This window comes from Strongylocentrotus purpuratus, unplaced genomic scaffold, assembly GCF_000002235.5.
Source record: "Strongylocentrotus purpuratus isolate Spur 01 unplaced genomic scaffold, Spur_5.0 spur5_scaffold_17, whole genome shotgun sequence".
NCBI lineage: Eukaryota > Metazoa > Echinodermata > Echinoidea > Camarodonta > Strongylocentrotidae > Strongylocentrotus > Strongylocentrotus purpuratus.
Window position 1 is genome coordinate 23,426,875 of NW_022145602.1, and position 27,692 is coordinate 23,454,566.

The following is a 27,692-nucleotide window of genomic DNA, read 5'->3' on the forward strand; positions in this document are numbered from 1 at the left end:
TCACTCTTCATGCTTTTTTATTCCATTCTTTCTCAATACACTAACGAAAAACATACAACTTTTCGGAGAATTCTTGGACAGGAGGAGACACCTCTGATGACATTTTAGATGTATAAAACTTTAATTCGTATTAAATTAGAGCTCTTGTTGAAGGCCTGCACATTGTTTAAAATTACATCCATTTATATCGTTATGCATCAGTCAGTTACAATACAATCATAAATGATATAGGTAAAAAAACCAACTTCATTTTGCACTACAAGAAAGACGAATTGCGAAAGACACTCAATCAATAAAATGATAGGCCTACAAAAAATTACTTCAACAATTGAATATTTGTCGTTATATTTTAACCAATTTACATATTTAAGAGGCATTAAACGTTTAACTCTTTTAAAGATATAAACACATTATAAACAAAATAAGTTTACAAAGTCATTCCGTATCGTTGAAATGTTTAAGAGTATATAGTGTATATTTAAAGGGATTATCTTTAAGTCAATCTCAAGGAGAAGTTTTGAGAAGAAAACAAATGGGATAATTTGCAGTTAATTTTACCGGATCTTGTATGAATACCCTGCAGCCCGACTTGATGCGAAGACTCGATGAAACCACGTAAGCTGGATTTATTCGTGATTTCTGGATTTAGGGGCTTTATTCTACACTTCATTGGTGTATCAAAATGTGATTGATTCGAAAACTGATCGTCGTTTCCGTATATTGGTTTTCCCGAAGGTGCATTTTAATTAAATCTCTACACCGATATGTGGTTACTTGTTTTTTCCCAAAGGTTGATTTTCCAAAGGTTTATAATTCTTAGACACAATGTTCCCAATACCACTGGGCTCATAACTTAAGACAATTAAATAGGAATCATAATTTGAACATTTCATACATTTTGTCTGAAGTTTCATTATTCGAAAGGTTTGCAATTCCCGATACGAAGTAGTATATATCAATACAAACATAAAATTGGGTTCATTATTCCAAAGATACGTAATTTAAGGAATGGAGTAGTAGGGCCTATTCATAATTGAATTAAATTCCGGAAAAAATACAACCGGGTTCTATTTTAATTTCGGAATTATGAAACCTTACTCATTTATGAAATTATGATTTTTTTTTTTTAAATAAATTTCATACTTGTATTCGGAATTAAAAACCCTACTTAATTTTCGGAATCATTAACCTTCGCAGTAACGTACTACCGGAATTATGGACATTTGGAATCAGGAACCTTCGGGCAAACGACATGTAGCCACCGGAATGACGCTGATTTTGATCAAAGATTTTCCTGTAGTCTTTAGACATCAACGAATCCGACATCGACTGTAACAACGACCAACACGATGATGAGGGATAATGCTAAACCGTCCAAAGATGAAGCTGATTAACATTTGGAGAACAAAAAAGAAAATTTAAATTAATCATAACAAGAGACAAGGTTGGATAGTTTGCGGAGTAGTAATACTAATTTGTACGAAGTATTCAAACATCGACGTTTTTTGCAAGCTCGATATTTCTTATAACCATGTGACAGATGACCGATCCATCTCAAAAGTCTATTTAAAACGATACTGGACTTAAAAAGTTTTTTGCCCTCGCAAAATATATATTGCACAGCGCCATCTCGTGATAAACTTGCCAACAGTGCGTAGCCCAAAATCTCATTCCCACATCCCTGTCAGAGGACTCGACGCGAGAAACAACAGCGCAGCTAATCTAGCCATCCTAGCGCTGCATTTGATTGGCTCGAAAGAAAGCTATATGTCATGCGCTAGTCATAACTATTCATAATACGCACGCGCACAGAATCTAATGCGATAATTTATCAAATAAGGAGATTTCGAATATAAAAATTACAAGTGCAAAGCTATGCTTACTTAAAATAAATGACACCGCGAGAAAAATCGGGAGGCTAACTATAAACGAATGACTATACACCCAGGTCTAAATTTGTCAATATTCATTGTAACATATATTGCATTATCTGGCCAATTTGATTATGAATTCTACCACACCGTATCAACGCAAATTTTCATATTCATATTCTTATATTCAAATATTCATATTCTTATGTTCTTATATTCATATTCTTATATTCAAATATTCATATTCTTATTTTCAAATAATCATATTCTTATATTCATATTCAAATATTCATATTCAAATAATTATATTCAAATACAGGGCTAGGATGGCTAGGTTAGGCTTAGAAAAATACTGCTACAGCTGACCTGAGCCCGGGGGGGGGGGGGTACTCACATATTAAGACATAGGCCTACGGGGATGTGCCGCTTTTCCTTTTCACCCCCCCCCCCCCCCCCAAAAAAAAAAAAACAAAACAAAAACAAAACAAAACAAAACAAAACAAACAAAACAAAACAAAACAAACAAACAAAACAAAACAAAACAACAAAAAAACTTAAGAATAGGTCCGTTTGTTTAAGTTTCAAAAATGTTCGTGTCTTTTCATGGCAAACATAAAAAAATTGAGCTTTACCTCGAGAAAAAAAAATCCCCAAATTACCCTTAAAAATGGGTAGTGATTTCGAGACTTCAGCAGCACACCCCGTCCGAACCAAACCTGAGCTAGTTTTTCGGTAGTGTTTTCAGAACAGTATGGCGATATTTGGGCATCTTCTTCTTACCTCTCCCGCCGGTGTCCACAATGGGGTCCGTAACGGGGTCAACAACGGGGTCAACAACGGGCCCCTGGTTTACACAACGAACTGCCATAGGATTACAATCAATTAGGGGATCTCCCCACGCTGAGTGTTGACAGCCAAATACGGTGTTACACGTAGTATACAAGATTTGTGTGCTGAACCAGGTCATTGTCCCTTCGCCAACCGTCTGTGTATCAAGACTAGTAGCATCCGTCGTGTCCGTATAACCAAGGTCGGAACATACAAGCTGCACACGCACACAAAGAAAATTAGGAAATTACTAGAGTTGTTAAAGAGAAGAAAAAGGTAGAAACCGAGGAGGGTAGGGGGAGCAAGAACAAGTCAATAAACATCTAAAAGGCCAAAACAATGTCAAAAGTCATTCATTTTTGTGAATTTGATACGGAGTGAGGAAAGTATGGAATCTTAAATTTGCAGCAAGATGGCGACTAGTTAAAACTCGCCAATGCACCTTCCCGCCTTCCCATCTTTAAACAAGGCACCTCGACGCGTTTGCACAACTCGCCCCCTCGTTCAAAAAATAAGACGGCTCGTTGAGTTGTTAAAAGTTGTCTTGAACAAATTAAAGCAACTCCGCGAGTCTTTACGATTTGCTTCTTGCCTGTCTGAAACATGGTGCGTTGGTAAGTTTAACAAGACGCCTTCTCGCTGCAGTTTAAAATATCCGTAGTAAATTACGGGTAAAGTACTACAGCAAGCAAGAAAAGGACAACCCATATGTTGTATAGGAACGCTTTCATGTCATCGTGGTGTCGATGGTGTCACTTCATATTGTCTTTGATTACGCTTTATCGTTAGACATTTCCAAAAACACATAGGTTTAAAGACTGATGCTATTTTGTTTTGAAAGAGCAAGAATTGGATTGAAAAAAATCATATCTTTACGTTGCAAATATGTGAAAGCGTATTTAAAAACTTTTGTGAAAATACTAGTAGGGTGGTTTTGTAAATATGTGTGGAAAATTAGTTAATTATTTAAAACCTAATTTTTACTCGTATTCAAGTCAAAGGTGTCATAATCGTTTGGCGTAAAATGTTCTTGGAAATCTTCAAAATAAGTTGTCATTTTCGTTTCCACTATCGATCATGTGCTACGCCTCTGAATATGAAGTGCGTCTACGCGCTTGTAATAGGGACTTTTAGATTTGCACGTCGACAGCTTTGACTGCAACGTGTGACGTCACTTCAAGGCACTGCGCATGCGTCACGTCGTCTCAGTCGGTGATCGAGAATGCGTCAACCTTGATTTTCCTAAATCTAGTACGGTACTAGTATATATGCCGTGTGCGCAAAAAATATACAGTTCCTCAGGTAGACAAAGGAACATCCCTTTCCTGCTATTATGTAAAAATGTGTAGAACAGGTGTCACATGCACATTCACACGTTCTACACATTTTTACATAATAGCAGTCAAGGGGTGTTCCTTTGTCTACCAAAGCAATTGTTGAGGGTAGAATGAGGAACCGTATATTTTGTCCTCTTTCTTTGTCCGTCATTTTAAAGTGTTACTTCCTGCATGCATGTATATCGTCAAGTGAAATCTGAAGGATTTCTAATTGTAGTCAACGTGGGCAGTTGAATACGTTGACACGCAGGATCAGTCGGCGTTCGTCGAGTTCTCGTCCACTCAATACAAAAGTCCCTAATGTGTACGATGTACGTACTTCAGAATAACCTGCATCCGCGCAAATGTTTCCCCATTGGCCGTCATGGTAGATCTCTACACGTCCTGACTGGTTGTTGATCTCGTTTGTGTTAATGTCGACCAATCTTATCGGATGGTATGCCACAATGTCTGTAAACGCAAAAGAAAAGAGAAAGAAGCCCTATTATTCGTCTTGTGATAGAAAATAACAAATTTAAATAACAAGTTTCTGAACAGTAAACAGTAATTTCACTAGAACCCATTCAAATCATTTCATCATCATTATGCGTAAGACATACCACTTAGATATTATATGATGATTATTTTTTCTAAACAGAAATTAAAACGAAACTCCCTGCCGTTTTACAACTTTCCCTAGATAAAGAATTTTGGGGGCTTCTGGTGACTGACTGGTTGATTTTTGTACCCCGAGAAAAGTAAGTTATATTTTTACAAGCTACCCCGTACCCAAAAGTGGAGGGATGTGTATGTACCCCCCCCCCCTTCCCGGATTCGAAGAAGTGCCCTTGGCAGTGAGATAAAACAATGAAAAAACACAGACAGACATCAGACGTACCAAATGGTTTGCACAAAATGCCTGTCTCGTAATTAGAACGACGTCCAGTCGTATCAGTCAGGACACTACACTGGAAGCTGCTGTCTAAGGGTTGAAGCTGACACAGGTACCCTGTATCCTGTGAACCTTCTTGGAAAGGCATCTGCGCTACTCCATTGTAATAATTCAACACTTCCTCATACCCCATGGCTTTACAAAGCCTGTCGTAGATAGGATTGTACACAAATGGGGTAGGAATCACCAAAAATCTGACCCATTCTCCGTTCTTGTAGGTTTCCACGCGTCCTTGCTCTGAAAACTCACTTCCAGTCATCCGCAAGTCCAAATCTTGTTTTAAAAAATTGCATTAAGTGGGTTATTTTGTATTATTAGATATATATAACAATAATCACATCAACAACATTAATAATAAATATCATAATAATAATAATAATAATGAAAGTAACTATCATTACAACAGTATGGGTAATAATATTATGGGAGGAGTCTTGTATAGCGCTCATGATTTGAATATTACCATCGGCTTTTTTTTAGCCATTACAACTAAAAGAATTCATTTCTGCTGGATATGAATTTAACTCACTTGGTTGGAGAGTGTCAAAGTGCTGCTCAGTGATTTGAAGCTCGTGGTTCATAGACCAGAGACTTATCCGGTGGACTACAGCGCCTCTACGCATACCATGATTATAATGATAAAAGTTCATTCTTTTATAGCGCATTTAAGGACCGCAGGCCCGGACAATGTGATAGCTGTACAGATACATATGGTGTTGCATACCCGCGGTTTACAGATATCGATTGCTGTATAGCTGTTAGAAATAAACAATAATAAATGTCACTCTGTGGCGCTTGGAATTTGCGTTTGCGTTGCGTTGGGAATATTTTTGGTTCGATCTCGTACAGGACTATTTGTTGGTTGTATGGTCTGCTTCATGTAAACCGGACACCCATAAATAGTTCAGTCATTATTATCGAGATTTAATTTAATTTATTTCTAATCTTTTGTCAGGGAAGCCAATTCACCAATAAGTAGTGGTCTTCCTTGGGGCTCTGAATAAACATGAACATATTTAAATCAAAAAGCATAACGTTTATACAGAACAGTTCAAAAAAATCCATAGTACAATTAGAAAGATATGACACAGCAAAAATAGACGTGGCAAAATTAATACTCGTTTGCAAAATAAACATATATCATTAACCTAGTTCAACGGTAACGTCAATAGGAAAAGATTTATTAAGTCGTAAATGTTACAGAACATGCACGTAGTGTATGTTTGGCTAATCCAATTACAAATTACAACTTTGTTTAAACAATCTTTTAAATGAATTTACAGAGCAGGCCGTTCTCATCGAATAAAACGTACAGTAATATATAATGGACCCTTGCTCATGGAGAACTATACCTCGTGGAATACGTGAATTGAAATTTGTTAACACTTTTTAACGTAAATACAAAAAATATTTGATGGACATATATTGGTATTATTTTTTACATGTAATTGTTATTAGTTTTACTTGTTATTATAGCTTAAATTAAATCATAAGACTTTTTATATTTGATTATTTGGTCAGCCGCGTATATGGACCACCTCTTTCCTGGCTGCTACCAACCTTAGCAATTTCCCTTGTATAATTCATATTTGCAGTTGCCTTGTATGATGGTCATGTACATCCAGGCGCGGATCCAGGGTGGGGGGGCGAGCGGGTCTTGGCCCACCCCCCCCCCCCCCGGCAAAAAAAGGAGATAGAGAGAAGGAAAAGAAGAAGAGGGAAAGAGGAGAGAAAGGGAGAAAAAAGAAAAGGAAGAAGAAAAGAAAAGAGGGAAGAAGGAGATCGGGGGCAAAAGGACTTGCCTCCCAGGCTGTTGCCTCCCCCCCCCCCCCCTTCCCCCAATCAAAAAAAAAAAAGAGAAGGAAGGAAAAGGAAAAGAGGAGAGCTAAAAGGGAACAAAAAAGAGGAAGAAAAAACGAAAAGGGATAAAAGAAGCGGAGATCGTGTGGAGCTGGGTGGGGACCAAAATTACCATGCCCCTCCCCCCCCCCCCCCCTCCCCCAGCAAACCTAAAAGAGAGATAAGGAAGTGAAGGGAAAGGGAAAGAGGAGAGAAAGGGAAGAAGAAAAACAAAGAGAATGAAGAAAGGTAAAGGATATCAGTTGCAATTTTCCCGCCAACAAGGTGTAGATCGGAGGGGGGGGGGGCTTTGGAGAAATAGAATTCAAACGTGGTTTATTTCTAATTCCATAACGGTGGTTTACAAATAATGCTGAAATGAGATAATTTTCCGAGATTTTTCCTCACTTTATGCGTTAATTTGTTGGAAAATGACAAATTCCTAAATTTACAGCCAGGCAAGAAAATGCTTCTTGAGATGCCTACATATCAGGGCACGCGGAACGGCGGGAATCGGGATCCTCGAGCCTCCCCCCCCCCCCCCCCCACACTTTTTTTTAAAAAGTATATTAAAGAGAAATAGAAAGAAAGAGAGCGAGAAAGAAAAAATAGTTAATTGACGGTCATTTAATGCCAAAAACCCCTGATTTCTGGGGGCTCTGCCCCCTGGACCCCACGCCAAATAGTGTCTTGTCAGTGTCACAAATAATAAGGTATCAAAAATGCTCATCTGACCGTAATTAAACGCCTAAAACCCCTGGGCTTCCGGGGGCTCTGCCCCCTGGACACAACTAAGAGCCCTAAGGCGGGCCCCTTGATACTCATCTGACCGTAATTGAGTGCCTAAAACCCTTGGGATTCCGGGGCTCCGCCCCCTGAACCCCAAGCCAATTAGTGACCTGCCACTGTAACAATTAGGTATCGAAATATTGCTTATCTGACTGTAATTAAAACCTTAAACCCCTGAGATTCCGGGGCGGACAAGGTATCAACATATGTTCATCTGACCGCAGGCGCGTAGCCAGGGGGGCGGTGGGGGTGGTCCCCCCCCCCCCCATAAATGCCGGCCAAAAAAGAGAGGAGTGAAAAGGAACAGGACGTAGGAAGAAAAGGGAATAGACAAAGAACATTTTTGAAATTCAGACAAGGATTCAGAGTCGAGAACGGTACAACGAATCGTCTTCTTTCTCTAATGAATTAATTAAACGTCAAAGCTTCCGAGCTTCGCGCGGGGGACGGGAGGGGAAACTGAATTCAGACGAGGATAATTTTCGAGAACGGTGCAACGAATCTTCTTCTGTCTCTAATAATTAAATATAACGTCTAAGCTTCCGCTTTTCGCGCGGGAGGGGGAAACTGAATCTAGACAAGGATTAAGAATCGAGAACGGTACAACGAATCGTCTTCTTTCTCTAATATTTTAATGAAGCTTCGAAGCTTTGGGGGGAACTGAATCAAGACGAAGATTAAGAGTCGAGAACGGTACAACGAATCATCTTCTTTCTCTAATGATTCAATGAAACGCAAAAGCTTTCGCGCTTCTCGCGGGATGGGGGAAAACATAATTCAGGCGAGGATTATTTTTGGGAATGGTACAACGAATCGTCTTCTTTCTCTGATAATTTGTTGAAATGTCAAAGCTTCCGCGCTTTGCGGAGGAAGGAAGGGGGAAACTCGCCCCTCCCTGCACCTACCCACCCCTATTTACGTCACCACTTCTGGTCACCATTATGTACCAATATTTGGCTCGCAAAATTTCAAATTTGGGCCTCCCTCCTAAGAAATCCTGGATCCGCGCCTGTGTACATCATTATGATTGATTAAGCCTACCATAAGGCAGGTAAGAATGAGCGGGGGCGCACTGGGATATTGCTTTATGTAAACCCAACACCCATAAAAAAATTGTCCTGTCATTATCATCAAGATGATGAGACTGATATATTACCTTTATTTGGTGCGCATCTGACTTGAGCAACGTTTTCAGGAGCGCACGAGGTCGAGGTGTCTCCCTTTGTCAAAGTACAGTCTTCTAGTCTTTCCTCATCGCCATCACACACAATATCCCATTGGAAGATATCAGTATAATCCTCTGGTCCTAGATCGGTTACATTGGTTGCTGTACCACCTTCGTATCCCTGCATACGACATGCCGCAGTGGCTTCCTTGTCAGTCCATGTCTGATCGCATATCAAGGCACGTCGACCCTCTGCTTGGTAATACACCACGCCCTCATATGAACCTGCACCGCTTACAAAGTCAATCAATGAGTCGTCGTTTGCTAGACAGGACAGATGGAACGAGATTGAAACAAAAGATGATAACTTCAGGGCACTCTTACATAGAAATGTATATTTCAAACACAACTAAATATGTTTTTTTATGAAAATTTAAACGATAAGTACGAATAAGTGATTCTGATATTCTTACCTGAAATAGTTAGAAAGTTTCATAAAGACATTAGGTAGGTAATTGGCCTGAAAGAACACAGACCTACCCACAAATACACCTGCCTTAACATATAGGCTAGTTTAGATATGAGATGATAAACCTTTTTCTTTTTTCCCTCTTTTTCATGACGACATATTTAATTGTGTATCCTTCACCTTTTATAAGATATTTGTTTCCTGCATTTTCAAAAATTAAGTTACATGTCATTCATAGAGGTGTTGTGGACGAGTGGATAAGTCACTGGACTGTGGATCACAAGGTCCGTGGTTCAAGTCCCGCCGCAGCACTAATGTCCTTTGGCAAGACATTAATCTACATTTGCCACTCTCCACCCAGGTGTTAAATGGATACCCGGTAGGATGCGAAAACTAATGTGGTTAGATTAGCAAGAGTGCGCTTGTAAAAATGACGCCTGGCTGGAATGCTCCCCAGAGAGTGGAGAATGTGCATACATTGTGTGCGGGTAAGCCTGAATCCAATGACCGGGGTAATAATATACTTATCTGTAAAGCCTTTGAGAGGGCCTCCGGTCCTGAAAAGCGCTATATAAGAACGAGCTATTATTATTATTATCACACAGCGGATGTTTATTTTTCACGCGGTGATTCACCGCGTCATATCTGAGCGAGCCTTTGAAAACGTTACCACACCACGCTTACCAAAACATTCGACGCCAGCGTCTTGAGTGTGATCGCAGTCCGATCGCGATTCTGGGACCAACTCACTCCGACAATCGCTAAAACTGTCTTCATCTCCAGTGCAGTGTACGCCGTCGAATATCTGTAGGGTACCCCCTCCTCCGATGGTTAAGAACCTTCGCGCTCCTCGATTAAAACCAAGTTCACGACAGACCACGTTAGCTGCAGCCTGGTCCCACGTACTGTTACATATGGTACCTTTCCATCGTCTGTTGACGGTCACCTCTACTCGACCGTATTCAGGGTAACCAGGAATCGGGTTGACGATATTGAGTGCTGTAAACAGTGTTATTACATGACGAGTAAATAAACAGTTTCATTAACAATTCTGTAGATACAAATTTAGAAAAACCGAATACAGCCAGTTAGAAAATAGCATTAATTCACAGTGAGTAGAACGCCGATAATATTTTTATCGTAGAATAATGCTTTGGTTCAGTTATCGTTAAAATCCATTAAGGAAGTCTCCTGTTAAGATCATTCCAAATGGCGAACATCAAATAAATATATCCAGAGCATTAACTTTTAAAAAGTTTCATCGAAAAGTACAGCAGGTTGATGTTTGGAGATAATCCTCGACGTTTGCACACATGTACTGCCACGCAATGAACGATGATCGAGGGCAATATATTCACTGTGCGTTATTCGCTGTTTTGCGGTTATTTGATTGTACATGTATTTGGTTTCAGAAATAGTGTCACATTTATATTAACATTTAACTATAGCCTCGGTAAAAGATATAATCAACCGGTGGATCCCAGATAATTTCATGTAATGTTTCAGACCAAGTTTAATAACATATCATCTGAAAGATAAGAAAAATTGAATAACACCGAGCAAAGATCGAATCCCGATCTCTCCGATGAGAGCCTAGAGCCTTAATCAGTATACCACAGTGCCAGATCTTTCGTATATTAAAGGCAAAGTATGTCCTAACAATATTCAGTGGTTTTCCTGGAATTTTTGCACATGGGAAGTGGCCAAGAGCTATTGTAGAAATTTGTTTCTGTGTTTGAAAATCATGGGTGAACGATGTAAGTGAACTGTGAATAAAGTAGGTGACAGCTATGACTTAAAGCTTATCTGCCATAGTTTACAGGAGGGATTAGAGCGCCCTGCAAGGTCACTGGACAGGTGGTTATCTCATCAACTCAGCTCTCAGTTAACATAAGAAAAAGAGGATCATGGGGGACCAATGGTCACCGATTAGGCATTGTTTGTTATATAGAGGGCGCAAGTAGCTACAAGTAGTGCAGTGGGCTTTTAAAACTGTGTATGAAAATAGAGGGTCAAAATTGTGGGTAGAAACTATGTGTTGTGTGTGTAAAATTTCCAACTGAAAACTTTGAAGAAAGTGGTTTTGGTTGAATTGTTGATGAAAACTATGGCCCTTTTATATTAATGCTATTAGGGAACTTTAGATAAACATTGTGAAAACTGTAGATGTTAAATGGCGAAAACTTTGGTTGAAAGCTGTGGGTTTAAAAACGGCTTAAATCCTTATTAAGTGACGTGTGTGAGCTGTCGTAGAAGCAAAATGAGAGGAAAATATGGTTGACATCTCTGTATTGCTATTACAGAAGGTCTGCTAAATTTTGATCTATGCACGCTAAACTAACTTAACACTTTTTTCAGTTTGATAGACAGAGAGGGGCCGGGGAAGAGAGGGGGAGGTGTGAGGGGCACATACCAGTCACCTAGGGAGGTAGAGGAGAAGGACTTACCTTTTTGTCCATCTTGACACACAACAAATGGTCTAGCCTCCTGACTGCATTCTCCCTGATAGGCCCATTCTATCTGAGAACAATCGGTGAAGTATTCTTCTTCTCCTGTACAGCTGATTGTGTTCAAAATCGTACTCGGTGGAATCACTGGACCTCCTGTCGTGCTAGCTATATATACTGCATCTTGAAAACCACTGTTGATGCAGAATATACGAGCTGCGTTGATGTCCCAATTGTCCAAGCAGAAGGATCCCCAGGACCGTCCATAATATACAGAAGGAATACCCGCGAAATTGGAATCTACTGACACCCATCTAATGCCCACAGCTGCGAGGAGTGTATTGAAAGTAAGGAAGTAAACAAGACGGACATTGAACAATAATAAACATAACATTGGTTTAAATTTGAAAATGGGATCTAATAATGATATTCTGTGTGTACATTGTAATAAACAGTAAGTCATGCCTCCATAATAGTTTTATTAAAACAAAAGAAACAAATTCAAGATCATATTAAAGATATGCTCAGTACACGTAGCAGATATGTAAAAACTTGTAAAACGAAAAATGCACAAATGCAAAAGATACTACATAGTCGCTTACATGTACATTCAAAATGACAAATAAACAAACAATTACAAAAAATATTGATCCATATGACATCCGTTTCTTGTATCATGCTCATACACCATACGTAGGGTATAGAGTTTTCGTTGTACGTCGGTCTTGTAGACCTTTTGAATCTTTCTATCATGTATTTATTTAATCCGAATGATGTTGCTTGGTGTGACAAACATTATGGCTTGCCCTACCTAACAACACATTATATACCCAATTTGTACTCTGACTACTGAGTTATTATTCGTAACAGCTAGTGAATGATAAGTCATATCGAGTGACTTTACAAAGACGTATTCAATCATTTCGATTACTTTAATTGCGAAAATTCAAGCCCGTTGCTACAGTGATTTCCATGGTGAACATGATGCGCAGGCTTTGATGTTTAGAACCAGGAACCTTAGTGTTGTTTCAGAAAATCGGCATACAAGTTCGCAATAGACCAGTTCACGGTTAGCACATTACTGCAATGACCCCGAATATCCACACATCTTCAAAACATAAAGAGGTCCCCCTTTGTATATTTTGAAATAATCACTCCTACAGAGATGGAGGTGCTACATAAATAACCTTTGTTTCCCCTTTTCAAAGAATACTTCCACCTGTGTATCATGGAGTGCATAAATGAATAATGATTACATAAGTTTCATGAGCACGTATCCAGTATTTCGTCTCCATGTATATTGCACAATTTGTTCTGCAATCATGGGTGACGATCCCGGGGGATGGGGGGATATATCCCCCCCCCCCCCCAATATTTCAGGTGGGGGGATGGCCTGTACAATCATCCCCCCAATAATTCACCATAAAAAAAATCAAGAGAAAAATTAATGATGAGAACCCGATGAGAGTAGTTAATGGTTATTACTCGCAATATGACCATCAATATACACATTTTGGTATCTCATTTTCATAATACATACATTATATACGAAGTAAATGAGACAACCGTATATTATGAGACAAGAATAAATTGAATTCTCGCTCATACGGCTTCATCAGGAATTGATGAACTTATTCAATTTGTTCAATCAACAGCATCATAGAAATGCAGTGCGCCAAATAAAAAGCAACGAGCTAAAAGGTAAGCGCGAAGCGCAATGCACATCAGACAATACTGGACAGTGTAAACATAGATGAACTCTGTGACGAATTAGTAATGAGATCGGAGACAAGGAGAAAGCTTCCACGCTTTGCGCGGGAGCGGGGAAACAGAATTCAGACAAGGATTTAGAGTCGAGAACGGTACAACGAATCGTCCTCTTTCGCAAATAATTTAAAGAAACGTCAAAGCTTTCGCGCTTCGCGGATTAAGAGTCGAGAATGGTACATCGAATCGTCTTCTTTCTTTAATAATATAATGAAACGTCAGAGCTTCCGCGCTACGCGCGGAGGAAGGGGAACTTGATTTAAACAAGGATTTAGAGTCGAGAACGGTACAACGAATCGTCTTCTTCCTATAATAATTTAATGAAACGTCAAAGCTTCCGCGCTACGCGCGCGAGCGGGAAAACTGAATAAAGACAAGGATAAAGAGTCGAGAATGGTACAACAAATCGTTTTCTTTCTTTCCTTAATAATCTAATGAAACGTCAAAGCTTCCACGCTTCGCGGAGGAAGTGGAAACTCCCCCTCCCTGCACCCAACCACCGAGGGAGCGCGTTTCGCGTGCTCACTACCGCCCACCTAAAATAAAATCCTGGCTACGCCCTTGGAGAGAGGTGCAACCTACCACACGCTTACCTCTTGGCTGCATTGATCCATTGCCGAAAATATTTTGGCACCTATCATCCCCCCCCCCCAACCACGGATACAAATCGACACCCTTGTCTGCAATGACCTTTATCTGCTCATGCTCAGACTGCAACCGTAAACTGGCTTATTGAAACGTGTTTAAAATGTAATAGACGCATTTGATTGGGTTTTTGTAATGAACTTGACGCGCGAATATAAAGTTGGCACTTCGGTATATACTCACGGGGTTTGCATTGTACCCCAACATCCTGCGCATGCATACATCTATCAGGTGTCCAGTCATCATCCCTCTCACATTCATCTAATCTATGTTGTTGGAAACATCGAAGGCCTCCAAGCACTATCGGCAGGTCGTCTCCTCCAGAAGCAGGGAAGACATCATGGACGCTAAGAGGATCGAATCCCAGTCGGATACATGCCACTGTGTTGTCGGATTGGCTCCAGGTTTGGTTGCACACAGTTCCCCAGCCTTGGTTCTCATCCAGATATTCCAGTCTGCCTTTTCCAAATGATGTAACATCCCCCAGTCTTACAGAACCTACGTACATTGTTAAAAGGATAATACAATGTGTTAAGAAAAGTCTACAGCGGAACATCACTCAACAACTAAATTTTCTTAGATTTGTCTACTTTGGGGATAATTGTGCAACCCAGGGACCCACCAGACGATCATGATTTTGGACGCCTGTATTTTTCACGACAAACAATTTTATTATCATCTTTGTTGGTGTTGTTCTTATTATCATTTTATCATCATTATTATTAGGACTTAGTATCAGGTATTAGGCGTCACCTGTTCCTGGGAGGGGGAAAGCGAACTGAATGAAAGGACCTCCGATGTATTAAACTGCATTAATTCGAAATGTGCTAGGGGGACCACTACACAGGCCTTGGGTATCCATCTTGCTCTTATACGAAAAGCAGTAGGGTCTTGATGTACAAAAGTGATGACTCTCCCCTACTCTGGGCCTCCATTTAACGTCCTATCCGAGGGACGCGGAGTGTCTTCCATTATAACATAACCTGCGTCTAGCGAACAGAATGAAAAGCTCACTTTTGTTAATGGCTTGAATCCCAGGAGCTAGTGTTACTGTTTGACAGCAAGGACAACCCCACATTCTACCCAGGGAGCTACAAATTATGGACTTAATATTGGCCCGAACTGTCACTGGTTTTATCAAACATCAGACACACCTGCTCAGGAACTGCCCTTCCAAAGTTCCCAAGGTCTGGCCACTGTCCGATCATCATCTCAAGTGACATCAAGCTTCAACTTTCCAACCTACCAAGGAAAAGACGGAATTTCAGAAAAGCTGACTTGTCCAATGTCAAGGAACTCACACACAAGCTATTCCATCTCGTCCTTCAGACCCCTCCATCAGCAATGTGAATGACTCCTAATCTGCTTTCTGCTCCATGTTACATCTGGCGGCAAAATTCTGCATCCCGAGGGGCAGAAGACACCCGTATAATTCATGCTGGGACGCAGAATGCGACCATGCATCTGTATGAATCTACACTAAGTCCAACATCATTAAACAAAGAGAAGCTGTAGGGAACGACCTGCTGATATTACTAGGAGAAAAGAGGAAGACTATCCATTTTACCCAATCTAGAAGTGAGGCCTGGACTACCATCAAAATAATAATAATTATTTCTTATATGGCGCTTTTCAGGAGGGCCCTATCAAAGCGCTTTGCAGATATATATATTATTACCCCGGTCATCGGATTCAGGCTTACCCGCACACAATGTATGCACATTCTCCACTCCCTGGGGAGCATTCCAGCCAGGCGTCATTTTTACAAGCGCACACTTGCTAATCTAAGCACATTAGCTTTCGCATCCTACCGGGTACCCATTTAACACCTGGGTGGAGAGTGGCAAATGTAGATCAATGTCCTGCCAAAGGATATTAGTGCCGCGGTGGGACTTGAACCGCAGACCTTGTGATCCACAGTCCTGTGACATATCCACTCGTCCACGACACCTCTACAATCCACACCAAGTCCAAGACCATTGAACAAAGCTCACTGGTCGAAGCAGTGCTCCAAAACACTGTCGTGTTACTGCAAACTCCATCGCTTCAGTTTTGGTTAAAAATGGAAAGTGGCAAGATAAAACCACTGAGGCCAAAACCCACTCTCGCTCAGTGAATTTTGAGATAAAGAAACTGATGACTACATCCACTATTCCATCAAACAGGAAAACCGCTAAAGTTTTTGCCATTCTGAAGCCCAAGAAGCCTGCAAACGAACCCCAAAGCCATCGTCCAATCAGTCTGCTATCTCACATCTACAAGATACTTAAAAGGCACTTGCCAGAATCGTCGACACTATCGAAGAGAAGTTACTTACTACCCAGGCAGGTTTTAGGAAATTAAATCAACCACCAAGTCCAGCTCGCCAACTACATAGAGATGGCCTTTCAGAAGAAGCAGAAGTTTGGTGCAGTTCTTTTCGACCTTACTGCGGCATTTGACACAGTATTGCACCGTGGCTTAACCTTCATCATCCTGCAGACCATTCCATATGTAAGGATTGCCAAATTTACCATGCTGTTTGTACAAGAACAGGTAATTTGTTCTTGTAACACCAATTGGGGAATACAGCAGAAAGAGTAGACTCGATCCGCAAATTTGTGCCGCAATGCTCTGTTCTCGCTCCGATACTATCATACATCTATGTCTGTGATATGCCCAAGGGGGATGCATGCAGTATTCCTATGCATACGACACCGCACTGGGGTTTGATAACTCCTCCTTCGAGGCAATCGAAACATCACTGAAGAAGGACCTGAGCATGCTAGCTGAGTTCTTCAACATATGGCATCTCAAGATAAGCATACCGAAGACTGTACCATCAGTCTTCCATCTGGCAAACATATGCCTCAACCTAGAATTGATTAGCTTACTTAATGTGACTAGGCTAAATTTCGTTCCCACACCAAAGTACCTAGGTGTCACTTTTGATCGAAGCCCCACCTTCCACGAGTATGCCAAAGCCACAGCTCAAAAGACCCAAGCCAGATTATCTCTCCTAAAGAAGCTTGCTGGGACGAAATGGGGAGCTGATTTCATCACCCTTCGCACCTCCACCCTAGCACTTGCATTCTCCACCGCCGAGTATGCCGCACCCGCATAGAGCCACAACACCCATGTACACAAGGTCGATGTTGTCCCCAATGATGCTATGAGACTAATCAGCGGAAAACTCACTCGAACACCTGTCATCTTGCCAATACTATCTGACATACTAACAGCTCAGCTCAGACGAGATTTGCAATACATTAAGCTTTCCCCAAAGCATAACAGAAATGACTGCCTTGTTCCGGCCCCCTCTGCCTTTGACGGACAGTGTCTCCCTTGAAGACACTCTGCAACACAGGCTGCTGAGCTGCCGCTTAAGAAGCCCCCCCCCCCCCCCCCGCCCCTCCATCTAACCCACCTGGATAGCAAAACACTGGTCAGGCCAGTAGAATTCTTCTACTACTAACTTGAAGGAGTTCCTTCAAGAGCCCTGTGCAGAACCAAGTGGCAGTGACCTCTCAAGAAAAGCCAGGGTTAACCTCAATTGTTTCAGAACTAGAGTAGGCAGTACACCATATTTCCTGCATAAAATTGGAGATGATCTATAGCCAAACTGTGTCTGTGGAAAGATCAAAACTATGGATCACGTCACCGATGCTTGTCATATCTACAAATCCCCTCATGGTGCTTCAAGAGCTCGATGATGAAACCGTCAGTTGGTTAAATAAGGATCTTCCTATATATTTAGATGATCTACTCCTTGATATTCTTCAGACGAACGAACGAGTGCAGTACGTATGGCTTTAACACTGAATATTAGACCCAAATAGTATTTTGTTGTTGGGGGGTATAGTAATGATAATAATAATAATGATAATAATAATATGTATTATAATAATGATAATGAATAATAATGTAGTAATAATGATTTAGGTCGCTTCAAATCAATTAAAAGTTTATTTCCTTTCAAAAGGTTAATTCTAAAATATAGATATAAAGTTTTGCGAGCATAAACTTATAAACAAAAAAGAAATTTATATAAAGAGTCAGATCTACATGTATATATTTTCAACAATTATAAACAGAACAAAATAAAGAAGAGAATAAACAGTAATAGGATTAGTAGTGGTAATAGTAGTGGTGGTGTTAATAGTGATAAGAATAACAACAATCGCGATAATATGCCATTTTTATGATAAATAGGACTAATATTATATAATATATTACATTACATACAATATGTAATATATATATATATATATATATATTTATATGGGTGTGTGTGTGTGTGTATGGGGTATATATATGCAACAATGGAAATACCCGCATTAAAATGGTTATTTGGATTCGACGGACCCTGAGTCGACTTCTGAGCTTCGAAAAAAAATCATGCATAATTATATGTGGATTTGTATAGATGAATGCATGTACGAGTACTACACAGTCATTAATCTCTGACGATTATAAGGATGAAAATTGTCAATTCTTATAATAATGGAAATGACTATAACAAATATATGTGAGATGAATGCCAATGAGGATGTTCATAATATTATGAGACAAACAGAAGCCCACCTCAAAGTATATGACGTTGTGGTACCCGTATATGTATTCACCTATACATAACTACTATACGTACTTGTCTACATAATTTTTTGTTAAGTTCAGAAGGCGACTCAGGATCGGTCGACTTGGGGATTGCCAGACCCCATATCAACTCTCATGATAGTATTCCCAATTATGAAATATATATAATATGGCTCGGGGTAACAGACTAACCTGTAGAAGTACAGACCACGCCCACGTCTTCCGAATGTTCACAAGCGGTAGTTCGAATCGCACTGTGTGTGCATTCAAACAGGTTAACCTCATCTCCAGTACATTGCACCATATCCAGTAGTACATCGCCACCTCCTTGTCCAAAATGACCGGCTATTACAACCTCATCTGCTCCAGTATATCCCAATTGTTTACAAAGCACACTGGCCTCCCTGATGGTCCAAAGATTATCACAGATTACAACAATTATAAACAGAACAAAATAAAGAAGAGAAAAAACAGTAGTAGGATTAGTCACCTACAACAATTATAAACAGAACAAAATAAAGAAGAGAAAAAACAGTAGTAGGATTAGTAGTGGTAATAGGAGTGGTGGTGTTAATAGTGATAAGAATAACAACAATCGCGATAATATGCCATTTTTATGATAAATAGGACTAATATTATGTAATATATTACATTACATACAATATGTAATATATATATATATATATAGATATAGGAGTTGGAAGGTTACACTTTATTGGTACGAGTTATACAGACTGTTTCGCCAGAAGGCTCATCAGTAAGAGTTACTGATGAGCCTTCTGGCGAAACAGTCTGTATAACTCGTACCAATAAAGTGTAACCTTCCAACTCCTATATCTACATTTGCTCCTACAGTTGAGCACTGTCAGAAATTGCAGTTTCACTAAACTTGCTTATATATATATATATATATATATATATATATTTATATGGGTGTGTGTGTGCGTGTGTGTGTGTGTGTGTGTGTGTATGGGGTATATATATATATATATGCAACAATGGAAATACCCGCATTAAAATGGTTATTTGGATTCGACGGACCCTGAGTCGACTTCTGAGCTTCGAAAAAAATCATGCAAAGTGATATGTGGATTTGTATAGAAAAATACGTGTACGAGTACTACACAGTCATTAATCTCTGATGATTATAAGGATGAAAATGGTCAATTCTTATAATAATGGAAATGACTATAACAAATATACGTGAGATGAATGCCAATGAGGATGTTCATAATATTATGTGACAAACAGAAGCCCACCTCAAAGTATATGACCTTGTGGTACCCGTATATGTATTCACCTATACATAACTGCTATACGTTTGTCTGCATAATTTTTTGTTACGTTCAGAAGGCGACTCAGGATCGGTCGACCTGGGGATCGCCAGACCCCATATCAACTTTCATGATAGTATTCCCAATTATGAAATATATATAATATGGCTCGGGGTAACAGACTAACCTGTAGAAGTACAGACCACGCCCACGTCTTCCGAATGTTCACAAGCGGTGGTTCGAATCGCACTGTGTGTGCATTCAAACAGGTTAACCTCATCTCCAGTACATTGCACCATATCCAGTAGTACATCGCCACCTCCTTGTCCAAAATGACCGGCTATTACAACCTCATCTGCTCCAGTATATCCCAATTGTTTACAAAGCACACTGGCCTCCCTGATGGTCCAAAGATTATCACAGACGGTGCCCCATTGTCCTTGGTAGTAAACTTCCACTCTTCCCTCTGATTTACGAGATCCGTCAACCAGACGGGCGCCGATAACTTCAGGAGCTGTTTATTGAAGATAGAGAAGATATAATTAAATGAAGGAGAGAGAAATCGGTATGATTAAAAGAATAAAATGACATGGATTGAAGAGATGAATGGCAAGACATAACAACAAAAGCAGGGTGTACGACTTGTCAAATGACTACAGATATAATCCTACAGTATAGGTCCTTTACGAGCAAATTTGTTTAAAAAATAATACAGACATCTGCACAGTATTGATATGTGAACACACCTCGCCCCAATCGTTTTGATGCTTACATAATTGTGACACACACAGTGATACACTGAGCACACGAAACATCACGGAGTTTATTCACTAGATAATAACAAATAGAACAGAATACAGCTAAACATATATATATATATATATATATGATCATTATGTAAATAAAATTCTCGTGTTGAAGGATACATAAATAAAATTTAAAAAGAAGATTGATCGCTGTTATTTCTTTTAGCTGCATAACATTCCCAAGGAAACACGCCTGGTTAATCATAATATCCTTTTGTGAATTCCCTTGGAAACGCTATAATAAGGATTATAATTCATTGATAAAGACTGTAGGTAACGTCGAAATATTCTGAGCTATATAAATAGAGAACTATCGAATTACAAAGCTTGATAATTTTGATGTTAAACTTTCGCGTCACGATGTTATTCTGCCCACACGTGAACTTGATATCTAATACAGGGTATATAAAACAATTATTTGAATACATGAGTAAAAATATTCATACAATGGATATACATAATCTTTATGTAAACAATGCATAATGGAAAACAAACGGCCACCAAAAAAAAGAAAGAAAGGAAGCGAGAGAGAGAGAGAGATAGAGAGAGAGAAGTAGAAGAGGAAAAGGAACAAGGGAGAATAGCGTTCAGATAATATCACGTGAAACACTTAAAGTCTGCAGAGACCAACCACTTTGACAAAACTCCTGACAACTGAGATTTGAATGTTGTAAGGTCCAATATCAAATGCTATAAAATAATAGCTGTATGTACACTTTTGCCCATCAAGTTGGAACATTGCTCTTATCTCTTTTTTTATGAAGTGATTGTGAGGATATAATTTATTCTTGACAGACATTATACGAGAAATGGACAAGTAAATGTCGATGTATAATCACCAATCCATGCACAAAGAAGACGAAAGACCTGATGCATGGCTGATCTTCAACGAAACGGAGTTAAGTCTTTTGTCAACTTTGTTTGATTGATTGATTGATTGAGGTGTCATATGAAAGGACAGAAATTGAACTTTTTAGAAATGTGATTTTCTCCTTGAATTTAGATACAGCCCGCCAAAAGACTTTTTGGTTTCCTCTCTTCAAATTGCTTTCAATAACTCATGCATGAAATATGAATCATATGAGTTGCATCAAGTGAAAGAAGAGGATCTAAGCTTTCCAAATATGTGTCATTTATTAGTTATAATTGTGATTAAGTTATGATAAAACATCGATAATTCTCGGTTTCATTTTTTCTGGGACGCACTGTATTACCTCATCCCTCTCCTGCCACAAAAAGCTGAAAGTGAATACAAAACGACAGGAAGGTTTGTAGTGAGTTGCATGTATGCCGAGAAATTATAAATATTAACTAAACAGCTATAACCCGAAGGCCTTCTTTTTTCAATCTATGTGACTTTACATCAAGAGATAGCAAAGAATAACAAGATACATCCAAATATGAATAGCAAGAATATTAAATTAGAGGAAACTGAAACGATCAATTGTCGCATTCTGTACATGTAGGTTACATGTATATGTCAAAAAGAAGAGGTCTAAATCATAAAAACGGTCCCAGTTAGTATTCATATTACGTTTAATGGCGTCTGACTCTTTATACGTATTTCAAACTCATACTTGGTTGCCATAGAGTGGTAAAGTGTGCCGTCATCAAAAAACTATTTTGGGAATTTTCTCAATTTTCTTTCTTCATTTTCCGATAGAGCTTTAAAAATAATGTCCAAATGTCGAAAACCAACTGAATATGTTAAGTATCGGCTGAGATATGACCATCTGAATAAATTAATTTACTATTGGAATCAGTGTTATAAAGTGCGTCCCAGAAAAAACGAAACCGAGAATTATCGATGTTTTATCATAACTTAGTCACATTTATAATTACTAAATGGCACATATTTGGAAAGCTTAGATCCTCTTCTTTCATTTGATGTAACTCGCATGATGCATATTTCACGTATGAGTGATTAAAATGAATTTGAAGAGAGGAAACCAAAAAGTCATTTAAAACAAAGTGGAAAGCACCAACAAAAAGGGCACCTACAAAGCGAAATCTCAAAGCGATAATATACACTTTATTAGACATTGGTATATACCCTTTAATTGTGATTCCATTATCAGGGACGATTTCAACATTTGTTTTTCTTTATATATTATACAAGATATTGCTTGAGCATCACACTTTCGGCTGGGTGTGATTGTCTGAATATTCATTTGCGAGCGAGCAAAGCGAGCGAGAAAAAATGTAAGATCTGTGAGGTCGCAGAGTGAAAAATTACATCTTATAAAGAGGAAAAAAACCAAATCATGATGGGGTTATAAGCATCACGGAAGACTAAAAAATCCTTTGTTTTAAAGTGACATACAATTGTATCATCTATAAATGCGAGCGAGCGAGCGAGCTTTAGGGGAAATTACTCTTAGTCGCTTTAAATTAGGTGCAAGACTACTGATGAGCAGGTTAGGGGGCACGTGCCCCCCCCCCCCCGTGGCTACGTGCCTGATGGTGAGAGTTTAAGGGGACACTTATCGAAAGGGATAAAGACACTTATTAGAAAAGAAAAGGAGCATGTGTCAAGGTACAAAGAGTAATTATCAAAGGTTCAAACGGGGCACTTCTTACACCTGAAAGGAGGCACTCACCAGAAATGAGAAAGGGCACTTATGAGTATGGGTATGAGAAATGGGCATTTGTCGACAAACATCCATCAGGAAGTGATTTATCAGAGGTGAAAAGGGGATAGGTCCCTTATTAGAAAGGAAAAGGGGCACGATTCAAAATAAAAGAGCAGTTAGCAAAGTTGAAAATGGGAACCCATCATAAATGAAAAGAGTACTTATCAGGAGGGGAAGGGGTACTTTTCAATTTTCAAAGTAAAACGAGCATCTCTCAGATTTGAATAGGGGCAATTATCGGAGGTGAAGAGCGCACTGAAGTGAAAAGAATTAACTTCTCATATATGAAAATGGTCATTTACCAGAGATGAAAAGGGACATTTTTTATTTATGAAGGGCCTTATTTTTGTAAATAGCCCTTATCAGGTAGGAAAGGGGGCACATGTGTTGATGAAATGTGTGCTTATTCGAGTTAAAAAGGGGAAGGGGCACTTCTTTACAAAGTAAAAGTGGCCCTTTGGGGGTACTTGAAAAAGTGGGGCGAACTTTGCCCCCTACCCCTGCCACCCGCCCCATCATCTGAATATCCAAAATGATGTTGTAGGGGCCGGGCGCGGCTTTATCATGAGTGCTTTTATGTGAACCTCTTTTCTATAAATATATTATGCTGGATTCCGACCCAGATTACACACTCTAAAATGATAGTATGATCATCCCCAATACGCTTGCAGTTCACGTATGCACCCCTTCCTCCTAATCCATCGTTACCGTCACTGCCATTTACGTATGGCCGGCCGGCGTATTTTTTATTTACACGCTAGCGAGGGGAATTTCTCGATTAATTCCAATGAAACCGCTCGCGAAGAGTCTAGCCTGGATCGGAGAGCTCGCTAGTGCTATACGCTAGTGTGAATTTACATCCAGGAGAAAGTTTGCTTAACTTTTTTTTGAAACACTTGAACGGTTATGGAAACTGTTTGTGTTTCTAATCTCCAAATATTAATATTATTCTGCATCAAATATAAAACATTGATTTCTACTGTGATATGTAAAGGCACGAACTTACGTTAATACATACACATATTTTTTTTGTAACCAAGAAGGTGCACCATGGTAATACATTTTAACAAACACATCAACATGTTACCTAGACAACTCATCACCATAGCCATTGTAAAACCATATATTAATGATACATGTAAAATATAGATTGAAGCAATTCTCGTCAATTGGCTGTATCCTGAGTGTGATTTATATACTGTTTTTTAATATCATTTGCATCTACCTGTAGTTGAAGAATAGATACAGTGTATAACATCAATTAAGTTGGAGTTCAATTGGAAGTAAGTAACGAGGAATATTAAAACAAGGGAGACTGGGAGATGAGGATAGCAGGAAGTTAGAAATTGAGAGATTACTCGCGAGATAGCCTTGCATTAATGAATCCTTTATATAATGTTGTCTTGAGAGAATTTTCTTTTTTAATTGGAGATTAGTGCAAGTATTAGATTTATTGGAAATAGAATTGATGAGAAAGTTATTTTTATCGAGATCAATACATGGGGGCACCATCAAAATAGGGCACTTTCTGGAATATAAGGTGCACCTACAAAGGGAAACATCAAAATGTAAATCTACCATATTAAGACATTGAAAGACGTACGCGTAACGCATGTCACACACAGAAAAATGAGAAGAAAAGAAAGAATAATGTTTATAAAAAAGAAGATAGAGGAACAGGAGAGAGACAGAGAGAGGGAGAGAGAGAGAAAGAAAAAAGAAAAAAAAGGAAGACCATGAAACTTAACTTTACACTTAGGCCTACATATTACATTTCCGACTGAGTTGGCTCGACATGTGCTTAAGTAGTCTGCGGACGAAAGTACAACAATACGAAAACAGAAGTTATATAAAATTGTCTTTAAGAGAGAAAGAGAGGTTATTTCTAAAATGAAATGAAAGGGGTTATGTGACTCTCAAGGAGGAAATTACAATTTCTATCGCTCATGACGACTATTTGGAATTTCCTATTTTTTTTTAAGTTCAAGAACTTCCTGGGGCTCCGCCCCATGCAAGACTCCCGGCAACAGCAAATTATTTACACAATTTCTTGCTGTCTGCTGCCTCGAGATCACTGAAGAAAGGTAACATATAGCAAGAATCCCTATTCAGTGAAGGATTTATCCCTTTTATTATTAAAGACTCCCGGCAAAGGCTCTCCCCCTGCAAAATTGGAGAGAATTTTATGTAGTTTAAGCTTCTAACAACCACTCTCGTGGACCTTTTATTATTTACACAAAGGTATAAGTGTATAGCAAGAATCCCTATTCAGTGAAGGATTCATCCTTTTTATGCAGATTCTTCTTCTATTCTTGACCAGAAGTGCGTTTCAAACTCAATGATGTGGGCATCATCCCATTGAATGTTGTGTCCAGTGTTACGGGTTTGTTTTGCTACTTGCTGCCTAATCTGCGGGCTCTGTTGTGCTCTTTAAAAAGAGGACACAATAGGGGCAGCGCAATTTAAATATCAAGGGATGTATTAAAGTTTATTTCTAAGAAATGAAAGGGCTATTTGACTTTCAATAAAAACTCTAATCCATCCCTTGAAATTTAAATTGCACTGCCCCCATTCAGTGTGCTATTTTCAAAGAGCACAAAAAGGCTTCAGATTGAAGATTCCATCTCATAAAATTGTCTATAAGAGAGAAAGAGAGTTTATTTCAAAAGAAAAAATGAAATGAAAAAGCCCTTTCATTTCATTTTAGAAATAACTTCTCTTCCTCTCTTATAGACTATTTTCTCTCTTGAAAGTCAAATAGCCCTTTCATTTCATTTTAGAAATAACCTCTTTTTTTTCTCCTAAAGACAATTTCTCTCTTGAAAAGGCTCTGCCAGGCCTCTCAAGCTCTGCCATGTTGTATGGATCCATTAGAAAGCAAAATAAGCCTACTCAATAATTAATATATATTAAAACGTCATTGCGATTCATCCAAATAAGAAATCCATGTAAGAGGCATTTTGAAAGTTTTAAGAAAATTCCTTCAAATTCCAGGATATTGGGTGTTATTTTTCAGGAAACTCTATTTAAACGAGTGGAAGCACTGGCGGTCCTGTTTTTTTGTAACTGTAACAATGCTCCTTGGATCAGATATACACCAAAAACAAGCCTCATTATCTTCAGTATACAAGTGTCATTTCGGACCTTACAGCTTTCATAGAAATCGCTTCTGGACCGTCAAAGAAAAAGTTTAAGAAACCCTGGTCTACGCATTATACACATCAGGACCACTTGACAACTTGACAAAAATTTGAAAGGGGGGAGGGTTGAAAAGAAGCATAATTCCGACTCAGTTTCGCATAACCTAAAAATAAGAATACGGCCAGTCACCCCCCCCCCCCCCCCACAGAAATATATATGAATTGGTTTCCCCAATGTATCATTCGAGAGCATATTACTTCTTTGTTTATGAAAAGTAGAATATTAATTCAACACAGCTCATACTGTTCTCGCAATTACCGTTTGTTTTGGGGTTTTGATTTATCTGGGACGCTCTGTATGCGTTTGGTTCAATATTCTATATACGTATTCAATACTCACATTCGGTAGTCATTCCTTGTACACCCCACCATAGTACATGCATCCAGACTAGAATCTGCAGTATAGGGACCAATGTCCCCATCTTTATATTTCACGATTTATGAGACACACACCTGTAAATGCATAAGTATTCTGACACAATAGGCGCATTTATACTGTCAAATACCTCATTTTGAAAAGTCGCGATGTTTCGCACACCCGTTTACACTTGTGCGGAAACATCACCGACTGAAAAGCTCAGTGATGTTTTGGCGTGTTTTAGTTGGTAATGCGCATGCGCGGTACTCCGATGCAAAAACTTTCCTCTTTCTGTTTTTCCTTATGTTATTCTTTGTTTTTCCTTCTATCACCTTCTCTTATGTTATTCTTTATCACTTTCTCTTTCTGTGTTTCTTTATGTTATTTCTTTGTTTCTTCCATTTATCACACTCTATTTCTGTGTTTCCTTATGTTATTCTTTGTTTCTTCCTTCTGTATCACCTTCTCTTATGATATTTTTTGTTTTTTTTATCATTCTTTTACTTCCTCTTTCTGTCTTTCCTTATGTTATTCTTTGTTTCTTCCTTCTATTACTTTCTCTTTAGTGTGTTTCCTTATGTTATTCTTTGTTCCTTCCTTCTATCACTTTCTGTCTTTCCTTATGTTATTCTTTGTTTCTTCCTTCTATCACTTTCTCTTTAGTGTGTTTCCTTATGTTATTCTTTGTTTCTTTCTTCTATCATTTTCTCTTTCTGTGTTTCCTTATGTTATTCTTTGTTTCTTCCTTCTATCACTTT

The 27,692-nt window shown here is 38.9% G+C and overlaps 1 protein-coding gene across 4 annotated transcripts; it reads right to left on the reverse strand.

Annotated features, from left to right (window-relative positions):
- On the reverse strand, positions 1-27,259 carry LOC591220 (scavenger receptor cysteine-rich domain superfamily protein). 4 transcript variants are annotated; one of them, XM_030987940.1, is made up of 11 exons: positions 26,917-27,259; positions 20,337-20,451; positions 18,856-19,067; positions 14,272-14,586; positions 11,677-12,003; positions 9,914-10,228; positions 8,752-9,084; positions 4,914-5,240; positions 4,356-4,486; positions 2,652-2,916; positions 1-1,386 (listed from the first exon to the last, which is right to left on the reverse strand). In XM_030987940.1, the coding sequence occupies exons 1-11, from the start codon at positions 26,996-26,998 to the stop codon at positions 1,304-1,306; spliced, it is 2,505 nt and encodes an 834-aa protein (XP_030843800.1). In that variant the 5' UTR covers positions 26,999-27,259; the 3' UTR covers positions 1-1,303. The 4 variants fall into 4 exon arrangements, with proteins under 4 accessions (XP_030843800.1, XP_030843799.1, XP_030843798.1 ...); XM_030987939.1 differs by having other exon boundaries at positions 18,856-19,063; positions 20,333-20,451; XM_030987938.1 differs by lacking the exon at positions 18,856-19,067 and having other exon boundaries at positions 20,125-20,451; positions 26,917-27,257.
- Positions 27,260-27,692: the final 433 nt, after the last annotated feature.

Coding starts and splice junctions, on each gene's coding strand:
- LOC591220 (XM_030987940.1), bottom strand. CDS start 26,998: ATGGGGACATTGGTCCCTATACTGCAGATTCTAGTCTGGATGCATGTA. Junction 10,229..11,676: donor GTGTCAAGATGGACAAAAAG/GTAAGTCCTTCT, acceptor CACTGTTTACAG/CACTCAATATCGTCAACCCG. Junction 5,241..8,751: donor CAGATGCGCACCAAATAAAG/GTAATATATCAG, acceptor TTTTAAAACAAG/ATTTGGACTTGCGGATGACT.